The sequence below is a fragment of the Drosophila ficusphila genome, unplaced genomic scaffold (genome assembly GCF_018152265.1).
Source record: "Drosophila ficusphila isolate 14025-0441.05 unplaced genomic scaffold, ASM1815226v1 contig_414, whole genome shotgun sequence".
NCBI classification, from domain to species: domain Eukaryota; kingdom Metazoa; phylum Arthropoda; class Insecta; order Diptera; family Drosophilidae; genus Drosophila; species Drosophila ficusphila.
Genome location: NW_025064328.1, coordinates 17,729,419 through 17,753,876, shown reverse-complemented (window position 1 = coordinate 17,753,876; position 24,458 = coordinate 17,729,419). Strand labels below are relative to the sequence as shown.

General features: G+C 42.3%; 2 protein-coding genes across 4 annotated transcripts in view; both read right to left on the bottom strand.

Annotated features, from left to right (window-relative positions):
* The window catches only part of LOC108093701 (protein slit), a 54,712-nt gene extending 31,176 nt beyond the window's left edge, over positions 1-23,536 (bottom strand). Inside the window, 1 exon segment of the mRNA XM_017193891.2 lies at positions 23,428-23,536. The gene's annotated coding sequence lies outside the window, so the exon portion shown is untranslated.
* On the bottom strand, positions 253-23,513 carry LOC108093703. 3 transcript variants are annotated; one of them, XM_017193895.2, is made up of 6 exons: positions 23,428-23,513; positions 9,290-9,352; positions 984-9,240; positions 764-919; positions 546-713; positions 253-484 (listed from the first exon to the last, which is right to left on the bottom strand). In XM_017193895.2, the coding sequence occupies exons 3-6, from the start codon at positions 1,041-1,043 to the stop codon at positions 329-331; spliced, it is 540 nt and encodes a 179-aa protein (XP_017049384.1). In that variant the 5' UTR covers positions 1,044-9,240; positions 9,290-9,352; positions 23,428-23,513; the 3' UTR covers positions 253-328. The 3 variants fall into 3 exon arrangements, with proteins under 3 accessions (XP_017049384.1, XP_017049382.1, XP_017049383.1); XM_017193893.2 differs by having other exon boundaries at positions 984-9,352; XM_017193894.2 differs by lacking the exon at positions 23,428-23,513 and adding an exon at positions 9,517-9,594 and having other exon boundaries at positions 984-9,352.
* Positions 23,537-24,458: the final 922 nt, after the last annotated feature.

Here is a 24,458-nt window from a genome sequence, read left to right as displayed (position 1 = left end):
ACTTTTTAATGATTCAGCTAATGGTATTTTTTCCGAAACTTAATCAATTTTGCGTTTATAAACTGGATGTCAAAAACTAATTTGCCGCTCAGACCCCTCATTATTTTCACGTTAACAGTGTATGAATTGGTTTCAACTTGATTTAAAATTTAATGTATTTTATTTAATTTATTATCATAAATAAAAACAAAAAGTTTGGAGCTCGATGGACCTCTTTGAAAAGTGGATTGATGACTGGCGAACTGCGATATATTTATATGGTTTCATTAAACGTTCTTTAATTTATTAAGTCAGAATGGTGTATATATGGTATGTATATTTATTGTTATCAAGACAGGACAAAGTGCAATTGAAATTGAGCTCGGTTGATGTGGTAGGCAAACCAATTCATTTGGATCATATACTCTCCCTTTGGAAAAGGTAGAATTTTAGTGAAGCGATGATTTAAAAAATCGGCAGAGAGCTTTTCCAGCACAAGGTCATGCTAAAATTAAATGATGTATCCAAATTGAGGTGTTATTAATGATTCATTAATTTGTACTTACGTTGTAGGGACAGGAATGATTAATGTTGGAAAATTTTTTGAAAGAATCGTAGAAGTAACTGGCGACGGGGTTGGATTTTTGGTTCTTAAAGAACTTGCAAGCATCTATTGTTATATTGTACAAAAAGGGTTTATATCCATTAAGTCTTTGAAATAGTTCCACGTTGACCTACGTAAATAAATAAGTTTCGGAAGAAAGCATAACTCGATTCTTCATACCTGAACACTAGAAATTGGAACTTTTAAAAGATTCACTTTTAGGGAAATGTACTTGTACGTCCTGTTTACAGATTTCAAAATACAATATTCGAAATTAGAAAACTCTTCATCCAAAGTCTGACACTTGATATTCCTCAAGACCAATAAAGATACTGCCTGAAACGTTTATTAAGCTCTGATTTAACAAATTTTGAACTCACTATACTGTTTTTCTACTTACTTCTTTAGCCAAGTACATGGCTATCAAAAAATGAAGCAAGAGAATAAACCTTGTGCACATAATGAAGTATCGATGACCACTGCTTTTCTAATTTACAAATACGAAAAGGGCTAAATGTAGCCTAAGTTTTGGTATTATTAAAATTTAAGATTATAACTTTTTAATGATTCGGGAAATGGTAGTTTTACCCAATCTTGACCACTTTTGCGTTTATGATCTGGATATCAAAAACTAAATTGACATAAAAGGCCCCCATTATTTCCGCGTTAATCATGCATGAATTAATTTTAACTTTATATTAAATTTAATGGAAGATTGCTGGAAAATACCCAAGAACAGACGACTGAAATTATTAAATGGAAATTTCTTTGGACTGTCCTGTGTCCTGTGTCCCCTTCCCATTTCACTCCAACTGACGCACACGCATCGTATCAAATTTCATGGGTGTGCGTGGGTATCTGTGAGTGCGTCGTATCCAGCCAGGTTCACTTCGTATCTTTTGCTCTTCACTGGCGGCGTGTTGATGACAGATTTCGTCCGTCTGCCCGTCGGACGGTCGGTCGTTTGGTTTGTCGTTTCATTTTCGTTTCGTTGAAGTCATTTTTACTCATTTATTGTCACCGTTAGTGCGTCAGAGAGTGTGTGTGTGTATGTGTGTGTATATCCTTACAAGTACTCGGGAACCCTGCAGGCGGCCATCCATGGTATTGATTCCACTTCCATTCCCGTTCCCCACTCGCTGCCATTCCCACTCCCACTCCCGTTCTCGCATCCACTTCCATTTCCCTCGCCACAGCGGGGCACTCAGTCAGTCAATTGACATGACTCAACAACAGGCGAATGTCCCTTCGCTCTGCTCCCGCCGACTCCTCCATTTTTGTATACTTATTAAATATTTAAAAGCTTTGGCCTTTGTTCCTCCAACTGCCGCGGCCCAGGCAAATACTTAATAATTTCATTCCGTTTTTCCTCGGTCGCACCGTAGGTTGCCTGCTCTCCATCATCCTGCCCACCGCCTTTTTTTGACAAACTGCACGCACAGCGGCGACTTTAAAATTATGGTTTGTTGCATTTTAAATACAAATTACACATCGAGGCTCTGCTCGGCTGACTCACCGAACTCGGGCCACTCGGGAGGCAGTGGAACAAGTGGGTCAGGTAAGACAATGAATGGTCATTAACCGCCCCGCTTCGAAGGCAAAACTCCGGCAGTTTTGATCCTAGTCCTCACGAGGGTTGCTCGAGAAGCCAGGGATGATTTCTTACTTGGATATGGATTGGAATGCTCTTTCTCTTCTCGTTTTTTTTTTTTTTTGGGGCAAGTCAAGTTGAGTTGACATCTTGCAAGTGGCTTTAAATGTCTGAAAAACGCCTGTTGGGTGACCCCATTTGAGGGGTGACCCCGTCAAGTGGTGACACCTCTTCTGCCGGAGACCATTCCAAACTGTTAGCCAAATGGCTCAACTTTCTCTCCCCAAGATGACCCCAAGTTCGAAATTAAATCTATTCTTTGTGGTGACCCCCGTAGTGGCCATAAAAGTTCTCACACTTGGCTGTCAACTTCTTAAATTTTCAGATATGCGGGAAGAAATAGAACAAGGAGAGCCCATTTAAAATGTGATCCCACCTGACCTCCAAAGCGAAATAAAATACCTAATTAGCTGCTTATAAATTTGGTTTAGGGAAAAGAAAAACTTTAATAAAGGGTGACCTCGAAAGCAAATATCTAACACCCCTAAAAGGTAAACCCAAAACGTTGGCCATCCTAATTTAGAAAGATCGAATTTCTGAACATCTTAGAAAAAAGTGTTCCAGTTGGATAATTTCATATCCTAAGCGTCAGATAATGAAACTTAATATGCGCAGCGACTTATGAAGTTTTCTAGTTTAATGGTTCACTTTAACTGGATTATAAACTGTGCCTTGAGCACAATGCCACAGATTTCGTATATGTTTCGAGCACTCCTCGCTGTCGAACCATCCAGGTTGCAGCTGCAGGTACACAGGGTGCAAGTGGCGCCCTTCGCCGACATGGTTATCAAAAGGGAAACCAGGGAGTGGCCACGTGAACGCAGGAGGACAATGGAGTGAACCAAGTGAATAGAACAACCTAAAAGTATAATATGACAATTGTTGGAAATTTTTCAAAGAGGGCGGGGAGTGGCACTAACTTAACTATACGCTATAGCCATGCCCGCCATATGCGGTTGGCCATAAAGGAAATGAAAAAGAGATTCGACGATGGCCTCAGGTGGGTCTTGCCAGGCGGGAATAATTGCAACAGACTGCTTTGGGGAGAGTGATGGAAGGACCCGGGGACGGGATTAGTGGAGATTGGTTTCCCGGCTGGCATTTGGCATTTAAAGTGCCAAACTTCTTTAGGCCCTCGAGCGGAAGGGCATGCCGCTTTCAAGGAGATGAAGTTGGAGAGCAGACGTATTTGCAGAGCAGAGCCCCGGCGCATTTGCAACTCTTGCGCCTAACACTCATTTAAGCCCGCGCCGGGGCAGCAATTCCAGGAATTTTTGTGCCCTGCTGCAGCAGCATCAACTGCTTCACATGGTGGCACTTGCTCTCGTCCGATTCGAGCAAATATTTGCAAATTTACGTTGACTCGATGGGGGAAAGGGGAAAGAGGAGGGGGAATCGGGACGATGCGGCGGCATTAGCGACAACTGTCGTAGAGTGGCACTTAATGAGCGGCGACTGGAGCCCCTCTTACTTCCACATTTCGACCGCGTTTGCCACTGCCACTGCCGCTGCCACTGCCACTGCCACTGCTACTGCCGATGCTACTGCAGTGGCCCGCATGTCGGACTAAAACCAGAGAACAGGACCGACCATAGACCCCAAAAGCCCCAGACAATCCAGCCGGAGTTATGCACGATGGCCATGCAATTGGCGTGGCAGCGGCAGTAGCACCAGTAGCATCTGCAGCAGCAAAATCTATCTTACGGATGCGAAACCTTGCGGCTGGTACGCCAGTTTCATTTTGTTTTGCTTCGTTACATTTCGTTTCGTTTGCTGTTTTGCCACAGATTCTTCTCCTGCTTCCTCTGCTCGCTTGTTTAGCATTGCAGTAATTTGACTTGATTTGTTTAAGCTGACACACACACATGGAAACACAGGCGCAGATGCATGTTGCAAGCTGCGAGTTGCAAGTTGAAAGTTGCAGCCGAAGTTCACAGGGGGCCACTGACTGCACTTGCCGCAATTATGCGGATTAAGACTTACTGCAGTTCCCATCGGGCGCCACTTGAAACACTTAGATATCACTTCTAATCGTTACAGCTTGCGTAAACAGCCTATTAATTCCATCAAAAGAACACATAACTCGGCTTTAATCTGCTTTAAAATCTGCTCATAAAAAAGTGCATGAAATATAACATCATAAATGCGAAAAACTTACATAAACTATAAAGTAGCATACAGTGCAACACTTAAAATTCGCACTAGAACCCAAGACACTTGCAGAAAATAATCGAATTTAAAACTACCTTTAAATAAAGATATCTCACGTCATACGAAATTTGCTTTTTTAATATAACTTGTTTCTACACTTCAGTATTGATTTACTGGCGAAACACAACCCCTTAATGAATTAAAAATTATCTTTAGTGACTACTCCATACCAAAATGCATTTTAACCGCAGCTTTTTAACGTTAAGCCCATTAGTAATTTATTATTTAATTATCGAAGTGATTAGTCCCTGTCCATTCCGAATTCGGCTCAGTGTACGCCCGTTACTGGGCGACTCTACCCCGATGACAAATGTGCCGCTGCCATGTAATCGCATTAAACGTTCGCCGCTGCAACTTCCCCCTCCTCCGCGAGTTGCCCTGCGCCCCTGGATTGTGCCCGTTGCATATGTTGCGCTCATTAAATTGGTATTTATAATGGCCATGGCTAAATCGCCGCCCATTTGCCACGCCCCGCGCTTAGTGTGGGGTATTACGAGTACGTCTATGGGTATTACGTGCAAGGAGTGCAGCCAGCGGTATGTTGATGACGACGAGGACGACGATGATGATGATGATGATGGCAATCATCATAATTTTTCGGCAGCCGCAGCGGAGAAGCACAAAAAGCGCAAATCGAGGGGGGGTTGCCTTTCGAAAGATAGAAATTGGTCGACGAGCCTGCAATTGACAATCTACAATCGACAGCGTCTAGGCAAATTGCGAAATTAATTAAATTTTAGCACAACTTTCGAACGGTACAAAAACTCAGTGACTGGTTAAATGTTGTTGCCCGTTTGCCTGTTGTTGTTGTTGCTGTTGTCGTTGTTGTTGTTGTTGTTGCTGCTGTGCGTTGATTGCCGCTCTGCGGTTGCTGCGGTCGCTGGTCGAAAAAGGGGTAACAACCGAGGAGCGGGCGAAGTGGAGATTCAGTCCTGAGTGGACTGATGTGGGGAAGCGAGCCAGGAGGAAAAAAAGGAAAAGCCGATGAAACCCAAGCCAAGCGGCTCCACGTTTTAACATTTCTCGTACATGCAAGTGACAAGGCAATATCCGTCACGCAAACAACAGCAGCAGCAACGGCAGCAGCAACAGCAACAGCAGCAACAGCAACATCAGCAGCAGCAACACCCTGACCAGCAGCAACAACAATGGTAATCTGGAGCCGCAGAGAGTACAATGGCCAGAATCGGTTCCACCAGAAGAGGTAATTGTCTCCGAAAAGGGTTATGACAAGCTGATTTCATAAACTCAATGAATAGGAGTTTTTTTCAAAGCCCTTTTAAGGAGCGGAAAACAACCTCAAGTGGCATGTATAATCGTTTGTTGTTCAGTATTATATATTGTTAAGCTGGATCCAAGAAGAATATTGAACCAAAATTAACATCTTTATAATTTAGAGTTTATTTTTGTCTCTAATCGCAACACTAAATGAAGAGTTATATTACCAGATTGCGGATAATAAATACGCTAATCGGGTAATGGTATCTTAATATCGTTTAAATTATATATCAATATTTCATTAGGATATACATATATTACACTTTCGACACTAGTCTTAGAATACATATCATAGCTAATGACATCAAATTAAGTCTTCTATATGTCAACCATAAAACCATGCACATTAATCTGGTAATAATTCTCTCCTTGGTCAAATTACCATCTCTGTTTTGTTGACATCTGTTCTCGCCTAATATAAAGTGTTCCATATCCCATATCTCATAAAAGTAGTCGAAAGCAAATATGTATATCAACGCAGCACATAATCAACAACTTGCTGTGGACATAAAGATTGCCTCATAATCGAACATAATATGTGGAACAGTGATTACCCGAAATGACAAGCGATAAGTAATTTCCACCATCTGGACGGTGTTTGCCTGTTGGCCAGTTACATATGTAAATGCGATGCGAATGGCCGGCGATCAGGCCCCGAAAATTATTGGCCATTAAATCGGCAATCGTTACCACTGTGCCTTGGGCCTTGTGGAACAAGGGGAGTGGGGGGTTTTTTCTATGGGTCCTGTTGTGTTGTCCACGGATTGGACGACTATACGGCTCTGTGGCTTTGGCAAAAAATTATTATTCATCGCTTGTACGACGACGACGTCTCTGTCGCTGCCTCAGTCGACGTAGCAGTCGCAGTCGGCGCACGAGTTAATTACGGTCCATTAGACTGCACAAGGGGTGTTTATTACCACATCAGTGGGCGCCGCCGCCAACGCCATCAGCCATCATACAGCCAGGAGCAGGAGCACGAGCAGGAGCAGGAGCGGGCTTAGAAACAGGAACAGGACATCGGAGCGAGCGGGACGCGGCCACTTGCCTGGCAAACTGGAAATTGTTGAGCGCTTCAAATCGCTGGACATGAAATCAGTTAGAAAATCTGCTTTGACATGGAAATTCCAACGGAGCGCACTCCACTCCGTCGCAGGAATCAACTGACAGCCCATGTCCTGCTGCTTAGTTGATCCTCGCACACGGAAAAATAAAATAAACATGGGACAGAGTGGTTTTATTTGTTTATATACATATATCGTAACTAACGTCCTTCTTTTCTATGTGATAAGTTTCTTATGTTCACAAAATAAATGTTCAGATTTATCAAAATTTTATGAATAAATCATTAAATAATGTTTGTTTCTATACAGAATACAAATGCTTTTTTAACTATTATTTTACTTATATTTTCTTAGAAAAAAACATTTTAAATAACAGTTTGTGTTTTTCCGATTTTTTTTATAGATCGAATTGATAAACTAAATTCGAAACTTCTGATTCACTACAATCGTTTTCTTCCTGTGCTTTCCTTTTTTTTGCTTGACAGGTTCGACGCACTTTTGTTGGTTTTATCCTACTTTTTGCCTGCGTTTTTAATTAGGACGCAGGCGCCGAACAACAGGAACGGCGAACGGAAATCGGACAAAGGTTAGTGGCAGCAATCAGAGTTTGTATTGTGCGCTGCCTTCTCGCTCGCACGCTCCGTGTCTGTCTCGCTCGCTCCAGTGCGTGGGAGCCCCCAGAGCCTGGCGACAAAATTTATTAAAATATTACGCAAGGTTGGGCAGTCAGTCATGGGTTGCTGTCCCGTTGTTGTTGTTGCTGCCGCTGCTCGCCCGCACAGCAGAAAAGTTTTTCTCGCTTTTCCGGGGGTTCCGGGAGGCGAAAATATTTTCAACAAATTTAGAAGAGCGGAAATTGCAAAGCATTCAAAGCGAGTTGAGTCGCAGAAGTCGAGTTATTTGTGCAAGGAAAAACTTTTGCCTTCAGTTAGAATGCGAATTGTGGGTGGTTTTCCCTTTCTTTTCCTCCATCTTTTTTTTGTATTTGTTGTATTTTTTGGGTGGCAGGGCGGCGAGTTGAGTTAAGTTGGTTTTAGTATTGCAGCGTCGACACAAAAAATATAAAGTTCGCGTTGTTTACATAACAAAGGCCAGCAAAAAGGGGAAGGGGTTGGGGTTATTGGGGGTGGCTATATGGTGAATGTGGGCATGCCTGTCAATTTGTGCATTGGAATTCGACTTCCACAAGGGGAAGGGTGGTAAAAGAGGGGCGGGGTGCCAAAAAGAACACACATAAATTGAAGTTTTATTGTTGCTGCCGGGGCCATAAACAAAGTAATTAAATGCAAAAGCCAGGCAGCCAGACAACAACAACAACATCGGCAGCAACGCACTAAAGGCAACTGCAATTAAACAGTTGAAGAAAATGATTCCTTTTGGATCGCCTCGCCTGCCTTTTTTCACATGTGCCAAACCAAGCAAAAAATCTGCACATTTGAGCACAACAAGAAAAAAAAAGCCAAAGGAAAATCAAAACAAAAGCTGCAAAAGAAATCTGCAAATAAACAGACTGAGCTAATTGAAGCAGCTGCGGCGTCAGCGTCAGACGTTGACCGCTTTGGGTCCTCTGGAGAATCAGGCATATATAGCAACATATTCGAGTATACAAACAGACAGACAGGCAGGCATACTGTACATGCCGACCCCACTTGATGTACGATCATCAGGGTCCTCAGGCTGTGTTCGTTGTTTTTCCTCTTAATTGGCAACAAGTGACAAGATTTTTTCCCGTACAACTTCTTTTTTCGTTTTATTTTCCCGCTCCCCTGCTCAAATATATTTGCTCAAAATGTGGGCAGGTGTGAAGACTTGTTGAACAAACCAACTAAAAAAATAAACGATGTAGTAGAAAAATGTTAAATGGTTAAACGCTAATGGAAATGGCGTCTAATTGCTGGAAAGGGGGAACGTTGTTGTCTTCACAACTTTGTTCGCTAAGTATTCCATAAACCCAGTCAGTGTGGGCGAAGGAGGAAGACCGTCGAGTGTGAGACAATGTTTAGCATGACATAATTATCCGCTACACGGGAAGAGGGTGTGGGAATCCCCTAAAAAAGTGACGGGGAGTTGCTCAACATAAAGGCAAATTACCGGACAAAGTCATTTATCGAGGCAAAGAGAAAGATTCCCAGGAAAAATGTCTGGCATAAGTGCAGTACTCTTGGAAAAGTTAAATGGGGTGAAGAGTGAGGAACTTCAATAGTAGCAGAGTAGGGAACGCAGCCAGAACTCATCTGAAATATTTCATTTCTCAGCGCAAATATTTAACCATTAAAATTTGTAACAAAAGAATTCAATCTTAAAAGTAAGCGCTACTAAAAAAGGTACGTTTTTGATATGAAAAAAATTAATTTTCAATACAATTACCAAGCAATCCATCAAAGGTCTTAAAAAGGTTGACTTTTCTAACAAACTGGGTCATAAGTGGCCACCTTAAAAACGTACGCCTTTATCTACAACTCAAGTTAAAGGTAAAATTTCCATATGCGTGTTTCAACTCACTTCTTCAGGTTAAACTTCTGCCACTTCAACCAGTCGTATATATTGTCATTATCTTCAACATACCTGCAAATAAATAAAGAAGAATAAACATTTTAGCATTTCACGTAGTCTCAGGTATAAATCATGCTACACAAAAGTTCAACTTCCATACGGGGAAACAATTTCTGAAATCTGCTCAGCAAATTTAATTTATGTGGCAGCTTTAGTACGAGTCTTTAATCTCTTACACTCCGGATTATACAGTGGATATTCCTGCCACAAGTCAGCCGCATTCTAAGCACTCTGAGCTGCAGCAACAGCAGAAGTCGGGTAAAAATAAGAAAGCAAAGTGCTTAGCTTTTCAATTCTGCTTATTTCACTGGCCCTGCTGATTGAGTTCCTCCTGAAGGCTCCTCCGGTTGCACATGGGCGTAGAAGGGGCAGGGGCGGTGCCCTGGAGAGTATAAGGTAATGGCAACAGATAAATATAACGAACCCAACTTCCCGGAATGATTTAAATGCAAAGTGTACATTTTAACACGCGGCCTGTGCCTCCTCGTTCAACTCCTACTTTTCTGAATTTGCTACCACTCCACCTCTTTTCACTTCACTTTCCCCCGGAACCCCGGAACCCCTGCCCCAAACTGCTCGAAGACATTGCCGCAAATGAAGCAATTGCACACACAACCAGCCAACAAGCATGAAATACTCCTGAAAATATCTTTGACACACAATCGAACTGGGGATACTCTTGTCATACATAAATTAACATCTTTGAGAAATATGAAAGTAATTCAACTATTGGAACAAAATATAAACTTATTATTAGTTGTGTTTTATAAACACACTTTTAGAAGTTTTCCTCCAACATTCTCATTAAAGAGACTTAAACTTTTGAATAAAGTTTCCTGTTGTTTTATAAATTGCAATCCTTCTTCGCCGGGAACCACAAATCAGCTTTGGCAAAGGGTATTCGAGGAGGAAGCAAGTGTAATCCCCTCGTGGATTTGCTGGATTGCCGGATCGCTTGAGGATGATGGTGGTGGCGTCAGTCGTCGGAGTGTTTGTTGCACAGGGCTATGCCAATGCCGCTGCCGATGCCAATGCCGATGCAGGGCAACAACAACAAGAACGCAACAGCTCCACCAACAAGAACAACAACTGCAACTGCATCAACGACAGGCGCAACAACAAAACATAAATTCCAATGAAATAAGTTGATTTATGCTGCTGCGCGCGCCGTGAGCTGACAGCCCGAGAACTCCGGAACCCCAGAACCGAAAGCAGCACCACCAGCAGCACCACTAGCACCAGCTCCACTTCCCTTCTCCCCCAAATGGGCCACCACCTCCCGAATCCTCCACCCCCAAAAAAAGGGGGGGACAACCAGCGGCACGAGGTGAAGTCGGAAGACCATCATCTGGTCTTAAGGGGTCGGGCACCAACAGCTCATATGCCATATTTTTCATATACACGACGATATATACTATCTTGAGGAACATTTCTCTTCTGCCTTAACCCTCCCCCTGCCCCCCTCTATAGTCTTCCCTTGCTGACGTGCGGCATGCAAGAGTCAAAAATAACTAAAAAATAGAAAATGAATTCCCTCACTGGCGTTGGTGTGGCGGCAATGGGGGCGTGGCACTTGGCGTTGATTGAATTATATTTTGTGCACCGGATAGCATAAAAACCAAATGTGCGCCTACAATTTTGTTCTTTTTTTTCCAACTCCGCCGAAGTCGTCGTTTATTATTTGTGCCTTTGCACAATCGAAAAGCTTAAGCAGGTTTATTTTATTCGATTTTTTTTTTTGCTAGGGATAAAAATCGTGACACGAAGTTATGCAAAGCAAGTCAGGCGATTATAATTTATTTCAGTGATTTTATAATTCATTTATGGCTCTTCGTGAACCCTTGATTACTTTATTTGTATTAAGGAACTATACTTAATTACTTTCAACTAGTAAATTAAGTTGTTTAACTTATGGCTTGAAATTTGAATATTTCATCTTTCTTATTAAAGAGTACTGGATCATTTCATCATCTCCATTATTTCAGTCGCACTATGTTCTTTTCATTGTTCTGAAAAGAACTTTCCTCGCTGGGCGTCTCGAAAAAATCTCCCTTTTGCCCACGCCATGTTTTTAGGGCCTTTAATTTTATGAGCTTTTAACCCAAAACACAAACATAAGAAACAGAACTGGGAGTTTTGTGGGGCGGCGAAACCAGCCAGCAAGTGTAAATCATGAAAATTATAAGCCATTTTAATTAGCTGCCGCTGCTGGCTTTCCCTTCGAACCATCAGCATCATCAGAAACACATTTCCCGCAGCATGTTGAAATATGTTTGATAAATTCGCCTCATCTTGGTGTTCTGATTCCCATTTTCCTGCCGCTGAAAGCAATTTCCCTCCTCGCCAAGCGAAGAAACTCTGGTCCAGACGGAACCCGCCATCAGACAAGGCTAATTCGGTGAGGCCAGGGGTCAAATAATGCATTTCCCTCATTAGACAGCCCAGGCCTTTGATGTTCTCCTACGTCCATATAGAGTACACTCCCATGCCAGGCATTTTCATTTTCATTTCAAGTGATTTGCATTTCCCAGCATCCAGCATCAATGACCCGCACTCTGTTTCTGTTTCTGCACAAGAAAAACACGTTTATTGGATCTACTTTGTATTTAGATTGGCTTTTTTCACTCCGCAACTAACATCAGATGTGAAGAGAATATTTTGTTTTCATATTTCCAAAATATATAGAGACATAAAAAATACATTATGGAGGAAACAGCCACAAATGACTAATTGTGCAAGTATGTCTCTGTCGCTTTTGAGGAATCTTTGAACTTGTTCTTTGAGGCCGCCTCATAAATTCTAGCTGGCCAACGAATTGCCATTCATGTCGTGCACTGTGCGCATGGGCAGCCGGTTGGGAGGGGGAGAAGGGGGGTTGGTTAGGTGCTGGGGACCGGGCAATTGCTCTTTTTTCTTCTTTCGGCTCGATTGTCGCTGTCTTGTCGCTTTCTTGAGCCGTGTGGCGTGCACCTGCGCGATAAGATAAGATGTGCCAGGTGAGGGGGAGATTGGCGGCACTGGAGCAGGAGGTGGAGGTGGAGGTGGAGTTCCACGGAGCACTGGCCATCTTGTGGTGGCATTCGGCTTGTAAGTAGCCCGCCTTTGTCTATTGCCTCAATGTTGTTTAACGTTGTTATTGTCTGCCGCTGGAAAAGCTGGGCGGTGGAGGAGCGGTGGAAAAGGGGAGCACCGGTGGTGGGTGGTGCATTGTTGCTTCTCGGAAATGTTCGCCAAGGGAATTGTGTGTGTTTCTGTGTACAGAACAAAATTGGGGAATTGAGTCAAGTCCAAGAAAAGTTGCCCAAAATGAAAAGGATGAATTTGCCCAGAGCAAACGAAGGGGAAACATAAAGCAGACAAAGCGCAGCTCAGGGTTTGGGGGAAAGCAAAGAAAATGCTACAATAGAACAACAGTTTCCCAAGGAAATTTCCCTCGGATGTCTGGCCATTGGGAGGAAATCAGCCAGAAACATCGGGTGGGTAAGAACGGAAATTAATTTTTGAGTTTGCTGCTTATAGAAATATTCCTCAAACCATACTCGATTAATAATTCCGACCCAACACCCCTCTCAATTGATTTTATTCGCCGGTAAATTAGGTACAAAAAACGTACCTCAACCTAAACTATATTTAGTGCTCACCCGGCTGTCAAGCTCCATGATCGGATAAAGGTAATTGAACTTTCACCGCACAAAGTAAATGGGTTCTAACGCCATTCGTTTTGAACTTGGGTCTACTTCAATTAACATATTTTACCATATTTCCATTTCCCAAACCATTCGCAGCCGTAACCCTTTGCACTCAGGGGGCAAGTGACCCAAAAAAAACCCTTTCAAAAGAAATACCAAAACAAAGGTGAACCGAATAAAAAACTGAATGAGGAAAATCAAAGTAGGGCACAACGAAGATATCAGACCCTTCAAAAGATTGAAAAACAAATCAAAGGCAAAGAAAATGTGCAGATCTGTCATCTCCTCGATGGTATTTATACCATTTTTTTATGTAGCGTGAGAATTAGGTGAAAAGAAATGTGATTTAGAGCGACAAATATTACTCAATATTTTCTAAATATTGTTAAAAAACTATAAATCAAAAATCATGCTGTTTATATGTTACATTTTTTGTTTGAGATAAAATGACAAATATTCTGTCCAATATTATAACTAGACTTATGGCTTTTTCACTGCCTTGCTGTTCTAAATTATTTGGGATTACCATTTTAAGTAATGGCAACCTTTCAAAGCACGTCAGTCAACCAGCGAGTTCTTTTTTTCGAATGTGATTTCTATCCGCCCGTCCGAACCTTTTCCATGCAAGGTGCACTTTTCCCATTACTCAGCGCTTTTCCGGGGAAATTAATAGGGCGGTGGGAGGTTGCGAAAGGATCGGGTGGTTTAGATGAAAGCCCAAACACATTTCCAATCAAAGTCGTCGACTGGGAGGATGACGATGATGACGAGTGCTCCGCCTTAATGTTTTAATTTTTGAGCCATTAACAGCTGCATATTTAGCAGTCTGGCATATGCCGCCGCACCGCAGGGGGGGAAAGGGGGAGGATTGGGTGTGGGGAGGGTGGTGCAAAGTGGTGGCAAGTACATCATTTCAACATTTGCCAACATGCATTAAACAGCAGCAACAAGAAGTGCGCGGAGTTGGGGCGACAACTCTCGGAAACAAAGCCATTAGATATATCGCGTCGAGCAACGCCCATTTTTTGCACATTTTCGGTTGCCTTCACCCACTCACACACGCAGTCAAAGGATGCACACCCTCGCTCACACTCGCACACACACAGACGCACACGTCCTTACAGGCCAGGACATTTGCAACCCCTAACCGAGCAGAACTGAACATCTTACCCCCGAAAAGCGAACGAGCATATCGTACAAATATATATGAGAATGCTTCTCTTTTTTTGGGCTTACTTTTAGTGCTCATTCCGTGCTTCCCTGTTCGTTGGCGCAGCAAAAATTAAAAGCATTAAAAATGCCCAGGGAGGGAGTCCGCTCGGGATATGCTATAGATTGGATGAGATGGGCTGGTCCGCGTGGGCTGGGCTGTTGCACAGCGTTTTTGGGTCGGAGGACGAACCCCGCCGGCGGCTGAGGTGTTGCGATTGCAATAACCTTGCCCGGAAGAAAAGGCAGCGGGAGAAGAAAAAAATTAAAACCCACAAAAAACACATCAAGCACGGTGATACAGTGGAACCCAGGGGATTTGCGATGTGGTTCTGGGGTTCAAGGGTATTAAATTTAACCGATAACTTTTTCTCCGACAACGGGTTGAATGGGTAATAAAATCAACATGTTTGTTGTTCCATAAAAAGTTGTATCCTTAATCTTCATGGTTATCGAACTTATCCGAAAAACAATATTAATTTTAGTTCGTAATAATTTCAATTTTATTTTTTTCTTATTTAATAATTAATATCTAAAGAAAAAAGAGTACCATATCCAAACTGACACAGAAAACTGCCAAATCCCCTTGATACTTTTAAACCTTTTGTGTCTACTATATCAAAATGTAATTTAACTACTGATCACGTGCATAGCAATTATGTTTCCTTGATGCCAACTGCCTGAAACAGGATACTGCAATTGCAAATATACTGGTATCCCGGCAATGTACACAAATAATTAATTAAAGAAATAATAATGCCTGGAACCCTTTGGGTCTCGGCAATTCGATCTGCGATTATGGGATTCATCCCTCGGGCTTTTTGTGCCCACTGTGCCATCAGGTTCACCGCACACCACATAACGGTCGTCTTTCGCCTTTCGTCATCAGGATCTCCTGCCCGTAACGACAACAAATCGTTGTGGATTTTTATGAGTTTCCTTTCAGCCTTCGTCCTGCGATTTCCCCTTAGCTCACACAAACACACACTCGCACACACGGCCTGTTTGCCTTGTGACAGGCAGCAAACAGATTGTTTTTATCCGTGAACCTGAGGATGGGGTGGCTCATCCGCATCCTCCTCTCAGTGGTGGTGGGTTGCAGTTGCAATTTTCCGGAGCTGTCCCCTTTGCCTTTTCAATTTCTGTTCCTGCGCCTAGTCAACTGGCTTTAATTTAATTTAAACGACAATTCATGGCACGCACTCGCTGAAAACTCTGAAAAGTGATCTGTGTGCGGGCTGCTAAGGGGGAAACCCCTTAGCCCGGCCACGCCCACATTCCGGCAGCCGCCTAATGAGAGACATTTAACATTCTCCGGATCCCCCGAGGACGGCGACAATTTTTCCAATTTCCCAACTATTATTGCAAGGCGAAGCGGAAACACATTTCATTCATTGCGTTTGCTCGCACACAAACGGAGCACCATAACCGTATATTTATTTATATATTTACCCATGGGTCGAACCTATTTGCTTTTTGTACTTTTATTGCACCGGGATCGCGGAGAACCACCACCGGCATCAAAGCGTAGAAAGCCTGAGAAACGGGAGACGGAAGACGGGGGAAGAGTTCAACTGTTGAGTTTTGAACGCATGGTTAGGTTCGAGTTTTGCGAGCGGGTCTCGATTGAATGCATCTCAGGGGTCGGGTAGACGGCGGAGGACCTTATCAGACGCTAAAGACCGTGTTGCAGATAAGCCCGAGCTTTTCCATTCTGTTTGCTCTACTAAAGCGCGCCAGGCTCGTAAATAAATTGATTTGGGGTTTCGATAAAGTTCATATATACTATATAGCCTGTAACGCGCATGTAAAACGGAGGGGGAGAACCGATTAATATTGCCCACGTTTCCGGTGTTTGTTTTAGTTTTTTTTTTGGGGGGGAAACGAGAAGGGGTCTGACATTATTAAAGTTCTGAACACACAAAAAAGGGAGGGGGAAATAATAAAGAGAGCTTGGGAAACTTAATTTCTGATAAGCAAGGTAAATGAATAGATATGGCCGGGAATAAAGGCTGCATTTATGGGGTTATTATTGTGGGAATTCTAGGAGCTTTGCAAACAATTTGCCTATCTAAAAGATCGGGGATTAATTTTGTCATCGATTTCGTTGAAAAGGTACTCGAATGTGGCGGGAATATTCATGGAAATTGATAACTAGCCATTTCAGTGGGAAGGATAAATATTTATCTTCAATGGGAAAATTGATATTTAGGGTCATCAAATAAACGCAATTTGTTAATTATAAAATTCTCCTCCCCGGTTTGGTTCACCCCGCAGCTTTTGCTGAATGGGAGTCCTAATTTTAAATCATTTTTAAATTAAAGCAAATTGAAATCAATTCAAATACGATACAAAGGCATGCAAAGCGAACGAAAGACATAATTCGATATAAGCCACCGCTATAAGACCCGATTGAGGGCCATTAGCGGGCATCCCCGAAGACCAAAACCAACAAAATCCCCAAAAGTCTCGCTTCAAAAGGAAGACTTCCCCCATGATGAAAGAATTTACAATTTTGAGAACTTTCACTCGCTTTCAAGAAAGACCTTCCAGTAACAATAGGAAATTCTGATACCCCCGCACGGAAAATCAGACAAATTTATGTGAGCTTTCAATTTTATAATTGTATAAATAAACAACTATTAGCGGCACCAAAATGCGACATAATTGTCCAGTAATCCTAACTAATGAACCGACACAGAAGACGAACATGAAAAATGGAAAATGTCTTGCCCAAATGGGAATGGGAATGTAAATGCAGATCAGACCAGTCTCGTTCCCAAGATTGGGAGTAGACCACCAGGTGTCACCGTCTCACGGTTTTGAATTGTTGTTTTTTTTTTTTTTTTTTGTTGCTGCTTCTGCTGACCAACTCGGGAAAAAAAAAAAACCAAATCAAATCAACACAAATAAATAGACACATTTTTGTGGACCTCGCCATGCTGGAGGAGCTGGAAAAACTAAACCAAAACCGAACCGAAAATTAAAATGCAAATGCAAACAAGCCCATAAAATTGAAAATATTTAATTAAAACGATGCGACACATTTTGGAAAATGAGGCGCAAGGGGAGGGACTTTCCCAACTTTCAACGTGGGCCGATGTCTACTATATGTTGTTTGGTGTCTTTAACTGTTTGCGGCTCAAATATTTGGCTGCCACAAAAATTCAAGAAGAAAAAGAAGCTGTTCCGGGGCAAAAGGCAGACGGGGACGGACAAAAACAACAACAGACAGCGCCTTTTATTGGTTTGTTTGTGAGTTTGTGTGTAGGCTTCAAATGATGACGATGGAGACAACGATGGCGACAATGTGACAACCACAACAATGACAGCCTGCTGGAAAGAGAGTAATGTTCCGGGAGCTTTCAGATCGAAACTATGATACCCTGTAAATTAGGAAACTCCAACAGATCCTTCTTTTGCGCTTTCACGGCTTTCAAATGACATATTCTGGTGCCCCAATTACTTAACTTGCATTTGTCTAGCCTTCCAATCATATTTCAATTTCCACTTATTTACATACAAATTATTTAAATTTCGGAATCTCTTTGATGTAAAGCAGACATGTTTAAACTTAGACAAAGTCTAGTCATAAACATGCAAATATTTATATTTGTAAGTTGTAAAAAATGCTGTTTACACTTAAACAAGAAGTGGAAAACCTTGGCTATACTTTGTAAATGTTAAAGTTGTAACATTTTTGAAGACTACTAAAAAAAGCTCAAGATGTTTTGTGTCCACTAGTTTTATGGCTAATTCGAATGAAGTTGTATTCTATTCAGAGGAAATACTTCCCACACAGGCCGACAAAATCATGAGCATACCTTTCCAGGGGTCAGGGTATTTATGTATAATGAGGAGTCGGCGCAGATTTTATTGCAGCATCACGTCTACGTCAACGTTGTCTACCGGATGCCTGCAATATATCAAATGGGAGTCGACTCTCAAACTGGCCATTGCATCTGTCCCGCTCTGTTTCTCTACTCCCTCCGTATGGTTTTATTTTTTTTTTTTTTTGTCTGGCTCACTTTTAATAATTCCGCCCCGAGGGACCGTCAACGGATGGTCACCTACACACAACGGCAATCGGAATGACAAACTATAACAATAGGAATACACTCCAGGCAATCCAATTGCAGTGCCCATCGTCTGAGTGTCCCTCGGCTTGTCCCTCGGCTCGATCCGTACATCTCCCGTCATTTGTGTGCAGCGAGACATAGAAATTCCAAGTCCGCCTCGACAATCCAAGCACTGCCGTTAATTATGGGAAGATTTCCCATTGTACCAATGTACAAATGAGTTGGAAGAACAACTTTTGTCAGGCCTAATGATGCGCGGGGGAGTGTCGCGTCTGGTTAGCTTCCAAAATTTATACAAGACTGGCCGCCGGAAGAATGCAAGTGGCGAGGGGAAGGGATGAGGGGGGCCAAGAGAAACTAAATTGGTTTATTACATTCTTTCATTAGGAACGGAGAGCTGTCGTCCGAAATCAACGACAATCAAATAAAGTTTAAATACATATTTTTATTTCATTACACACTTGAAAGTCTAAGCCCCCGAAACGAACCGTGTCTCGAGAGCTGGGGATTGCGATGATGATGATGACGAGATGGCAAGATGATGATGATGGTGAGGCAGCGAATATCTGGCGGATGCGATGCCAAGAGTGCCAAGTGCTAACGATTTGGCAATGGCCAGAGACATTGTCCCTCGTCTGTGGACTCCGTCTGTCTGGCGGTCCGAGTGTCCCTAACCCAACGTGGCTAAATGTTTCTGCAGCTTTCTGATTTCTAGGGATGGTGGCGTGAGCGTGGGAAACGGCACTCCCACTATATATAAGTAAATATATATAGCATAATCCACCCTCATAAATCATAACTTAGCCCAGTTTATGGTCCCCAATAAACTTGTCAAACACATTCCACTAAGCGCGGGGGTTTTTGTTAAACAAATTAAATATGCAAATAGTTTGACATATTTTATATTTGCTTTTAATTTCCATGCACACAAAATAAATTCCTCAAAAAACTTCTCCCTCTCCTCGCTCTGATTTTTCAGCCATTCCCTACGCTTTATCTATGTCGGGCGATTAATTGTTGTTATAAATAAGCATTAACTGGTGTGGCACAACACAAATAAATTTCAATTTGTTGGCAAACGTGATTCGGAGTGGGGGAATCGGTCGAATAGAGAAAGGGAATCTTAAGGATGGCCAAGTCACGTGCGCATCTCTATGAGTTGGCCGCGAATTGTGGCCGCTTACAGGTTTCGTTGCCTTTTCTTTTACTTCTATACCCTTGCTGGGGTCCTAACATTTCGATAGGTAAAGGAACAAACAATTAAGTAAATATTGTATTAAGAAATTGCAGGAAAGGATCGTCAGCAGGCCAAACAAAATTTTAACAGCTACCAGCTTACTAACAAATCTGCTAATAACCGCGAGCAAACCACCGAAAGGGTATTTAACTTTCGACCATCCAAAGTCAGTTGCCTTTTTTATTTTATTTTTCGGCTCGGATTTTTGTTGCCTGACTTTGGCTGACCAAAGGCATCAGACTCCGGCTAAAAATCCAGCTACAGCTTCAGCCTCGGACTCTCGGGGAACGTCGAACGATTGGCATGCAGCTTGGGGGCGAGGGGGGCGATGCAGGGGGTGCCGAGGGGGGAGTACTAGCCTCTGACATCGGCCGACACTCCACGCTGAATTGCGAATGGAGCGTTGCCTACATTGTAACTTGTTGTAGCCCCAACAAATACAACCTCCTCGTACACTGTTAGTATAAATTCTCGCCTTTCATTTTGGCGAGTAGTCACGATTTATGCGAAATCATTATAGGCAAGTATTTCTTTTTCATTTTACGACGTTTTATCTGCAGGAAGAAGACACTACAATATATATACACACTTATATATATATATATATATATTTATAGAGTGTACACTATAATTGCAGTCGAGTCAATTAAATACATAGATTGCAGCATGTCGATAAGGCATTAACCTTCCCTCGCCAATGATCGCTCTTTCTCTTCAGCACGGTCCCCTCTTTTTAACTCAATCTTATTAGTTGTGACTTGAGCTTTTTGTTTTCGGTTTTCTTGCTTGTTTTTTTAGCCTTTTACAAAATGGCAGGTCATTTCACTTAGGCAAAGCGAGGGTGAGCGAGAAAGAGAAGGGCTGCAGAAAGAGATGGCTGATTATGGCCAGAAAGAGGTCTTCTTCCTCGCTTTTTTCGCCTTTGGTGAGTAAATTTATGAAGACGTGAAATGACTTTGATGTTTTTGCTGCTGCAACTATGCGAAGTTGTTCCCCCTCACTTCTGTCTCGCCCAACTCACCCTTCGACCATGACTGGCAAAGAAAATTTTTAGCATTTTTGTAATTGACAAAATGGTTTAAGTTAGGGTTTCCTACTGCCTACCATTCCCTCTGCTAATCAAATCTGCTGAGACATTTGTCTAATTTGAATGTCTAGTCACTGCAATTTCAATTAAACTCGGTTTAACTGTGGGAATTTCTGTATCTGTATCTGGCATCTCGAACTGCCCCAATTAATTGGCTGCGTAGTTGAAATTCCCTGCGATAAAAGCGATTAATTGGAGCGCTTCCTGCTGACCAACTTTTGTGTCCAACACCTGCTGCAGTCCCAACGACTTTCACTACGCACGGCTAACCCTAATTCCCTTGAAAACGAAAAAATCGAAAAAAGACACATCGAAGTCAAGAAGAAAAACACAAACAAAACACTTGGCACCCAACTGGGAGGGGGGCGTGGCAGGGGGCGCAGCCATCGGAGTGTGTAATTAACACTTTTATGTGATCCCCAATCCAATTCACAACTAATTACCAAAGCATCGATGGAATAGGAATTGGAATTGGCCTAGGCATCGGACACGAAAATGTGGAAGGGATTGAGATTGGGATTTGGGTTTTGGATGGGGCATGGGCCAGGGGGCATGGGGATATCGAAATGGGTGGCTCTCGCAATTAACGCTGGCATTAAAATCGGTCGAAAGAGTCCGATTCCAATTATTTATTACACTTTTCTGGTGCCTTTTGTGCAGCTGCCCTGTGCAGTTTGTTTAAACAAAATCAATCTAAATCGATTGCACTACATTCGGAAAATAGAGACGTAAATCAATGGGCATACGAAGGAGGAGGGTCTGACCTGGGAATAGGCTGAACCAGAGATTAAAGAGCCCTTGGTTGAGGCGATAACAAAGTGGTTTGTCCGCTGGAAATTAAAGCAAGCTACGCAAAGTGGAGGTGCCGCGGGCAATGCCACCAAAAGAGGCAAGTACATGTAAGTACACTGGAATTTAGAGGGTATGGAATGGTATATTAAGTAAGGGGAGGCAGTCTTTTAAATAGAAAACAAATCAATACGGAATAATAACGCACGCGAAAGTAAGCAAACACAACGTTATTTTGTTTAATTCCTGATTATATATAGGTTGGTAAAAGTATAGTAAGGAAATCGCGCTCTTTACAGGACAATATATAAATAGTCTTCCTTCAGTATGTGAAACAACACGAAACAAGTACAGCAAAAAGGAGGAATACATTTGCGTCACTTTCCGAACTTTTTATAAACGTTACATATATAAAAGGGAAGATAAATTTTTAATGTATTCAGCCTTAAAAACGACACACATTATATCCACTTAAATTGGTTTGACAGAAAGTTGAGGATATCGATGAAAAAGCTTTTAATTGAAGCAAACAACAAAGGTTGCTGAAAGTTATACCAGAAAGTTCAGCAGTAACGCTGAACAAGGTAAATACTTAAACTTTATGGTTGGCTTTCCATATGATAATGTCATTTTGTATTTACCCCCCACTCCGTACTTTTCAGAGGATATCGCTTAGTCGATGCTCCCATTCCATCGCTCCCTTCTTAAGTGTTTATTTACACTTGTCTTATGTCTTATTTCTTGTTTGGTGTGTCTGCGGAGCGGTTTCTTCTTTCTTCCATTTTTAAGTAAGCGATTAGTGGCGGGAGACAATGAAAATTTGTCACTTGACAAGGCAAAAACAAAACGATTTCCATTTGCCCGACGACAAATGAGACATAAGGCAGGCATAAGTGGATCCCAATTCGGCCCCTTAAATGCCAATGTATTGGAAGTAACAGCCGAATCAACAAAACAATCGTCTGGATGGGAAGGAAGCCCGCACACACTCGCTCGATGATTGTTATTAGTACATTTGCTGTGGAGTATATCTAATTTGCCATTGATGTGTGCATTAAGTTTGTACTGGGCGGCATAGGAATTGTCGTAAAACATTAGTGTCCCCCGAGATTAGAGCGAATGGCGAAGATAGGCCGAGATGGGCTGCGATGGGCAAAGCAAAGGCGGCAGCGGCGGCGGCAGCGGCGGCGGCGGAAAAAGGCTGGCTCATCGCCCTTTTATTTGACATTGGGCAATATTTATTGCGAACTCATTTCGATGCAGGCAGAAACTAGCAGGAAAAGCTGACAGCCAAGGATAAACAGTGGGGATTAAGAGTAAAAGAAGCCATTTGCCCTAGAAACGTTTTTTTTAATGTGCTTGGTATGCAATTCTAGCGACCTAACATTGAATTAATGTCTTCTCAGTTAGTAATTAGTTTTAGGTTAATAGTGGTTATAAAAAATAATATCCTAAATGATAGCAAAATAATAACTAACTTTCTAGACCATAAAATCAACAAAGTTTTTTCACCAAATTTAGCGGTCAGGACCCTTAAAAGTTTCCTTTAGCCAGTTTGGACTGTAGAAGGATAGAGCAGGCGACAAGCTACGCAATTCGGTACAAAGCGGAATGGCAAAATACGCCATCAAAATAAATAAAATCAGGAGAGAACGGAACTGAGCGAAGGCGAAAACAAATTCGGTAGCACAGCATTCGGGGCTTTGTGAGGGGGAAAGGGATAGAGCGCGAGAGAGACAGCACGGGGAGGGTTACATGTACCGTTATACGTCCCCACCCAAAATGTAATGAAATCCTTTGTGTGCGTGCGTGAGCTTACGTGTCGGTGTGGCAGTGTGCGTTTTGTTTGTCAACTTTGGCGAGGCGGGACATAAAAATGCTAATACAAAACACTAGAGCAAATTGCGGCAAAATAAGTTGTGAGCGTGTGAGTGCCAGGACTTGACGCCAACTAAGACCAACTAACTTTGCTCGCAGGATCATTGGGACGCACTTACCGTTTTAATCAGGCGAACACACCGCTAATCCAAATTCGTAACACCCACACAAAGGCAAATGAACTAAACACTGAACACACAAAGACACTAATTTCGGCACTTTGCAGATGGAAAAACCTGGTGCCGCAATTTGAATTCGACTTTTTGCGCTTTTATGCTGCTGCCGCTGCGATTTAATTCGATTCGGATTCGCGCAGACAAACGAAATTCAGGAATTTCAAGTGGAAATCTCGTTTGAGCACTTTTCGACCTGCGACTTACGAAGGCGGCGCGGCGAAAAACTTTGGCTTAAACTTTTAACTTGGCTTTAAAGTGCCTGTGCAGATTTTTCAAACGCGCGGTTCTAATTGCCAACGGACAAGTCTTGTTTTTTTGCTTATTTTTCCGATTGAATATTCTTAACTACCCGGACTCTTCACAATTGGTTCTTTGACGCTCGACGCGACGCGATTCAAATCGTCCGTGCGCTCGCTTCTGTTGCCGTTCAAATTTTTTTTTTCTCTGTTTTGACGGAGGTGTTTTGGCTAGAGGTGGGCGAGCACCGATAGCCCGATTATGCGTTTTGTAGTCGATTTAATCGAATAAGGGTGGAAACTTGGCTAAAAATCCAACCGGGTCCTGAACCACTTTAAATAAAAGAGCTGCCAGACCTTCGCCTCAACAACACTCTTTTAAACTATTTCCAACTTTCATTCAATAATTTAAAATTCAATAATTTATTAGCTCTATACATTACAGTTGTTTTATTTTTCTTGAATATATTTTATAGTCTTTGCAAGCAAGTCAACTTTAAGAGATCTGGCAACTCAGCTCACAGCCCGCTAAAACGTGCCAATTCGAAAATTCCGCGGATTAACTTTTTTGCAGTCAAAACCATTGCAATATGCAAGTCACAATAAAACATATGGAAACTGCATCACGATTTAATCGAAACAAGGAGAGTCTGTGGCCAACATCCTGTACCATCTCGTTAGGCGCCTTTGTTAAACTTCCTTTTTTTGACCGGTCACGTTTATTAATCGGCTTAGGGC

Coding starts and splice junctions, on each gene's coding strand:
- LOC108093703 (XM_017193893.2), bottom strand. CDS start 1,043: ATGTGCACAAGGTTTATTCTCTTGCTTCATTTTTTGATAGCCATGTAC. Junction 920..983: donor CCATGTACTTGGCTAAAGAA/GTAAGTAGAAAA, acceptor TAAACGTTTCAG/GCAGTATCTTTATTGGTCTT. Junction 485..545: donor ATCATTCCTGTCCCTACAAC/GTAAGTACAAAT, acceptor ATTTAATTTTAG/CATGACCTTGTGCTGGAAAA.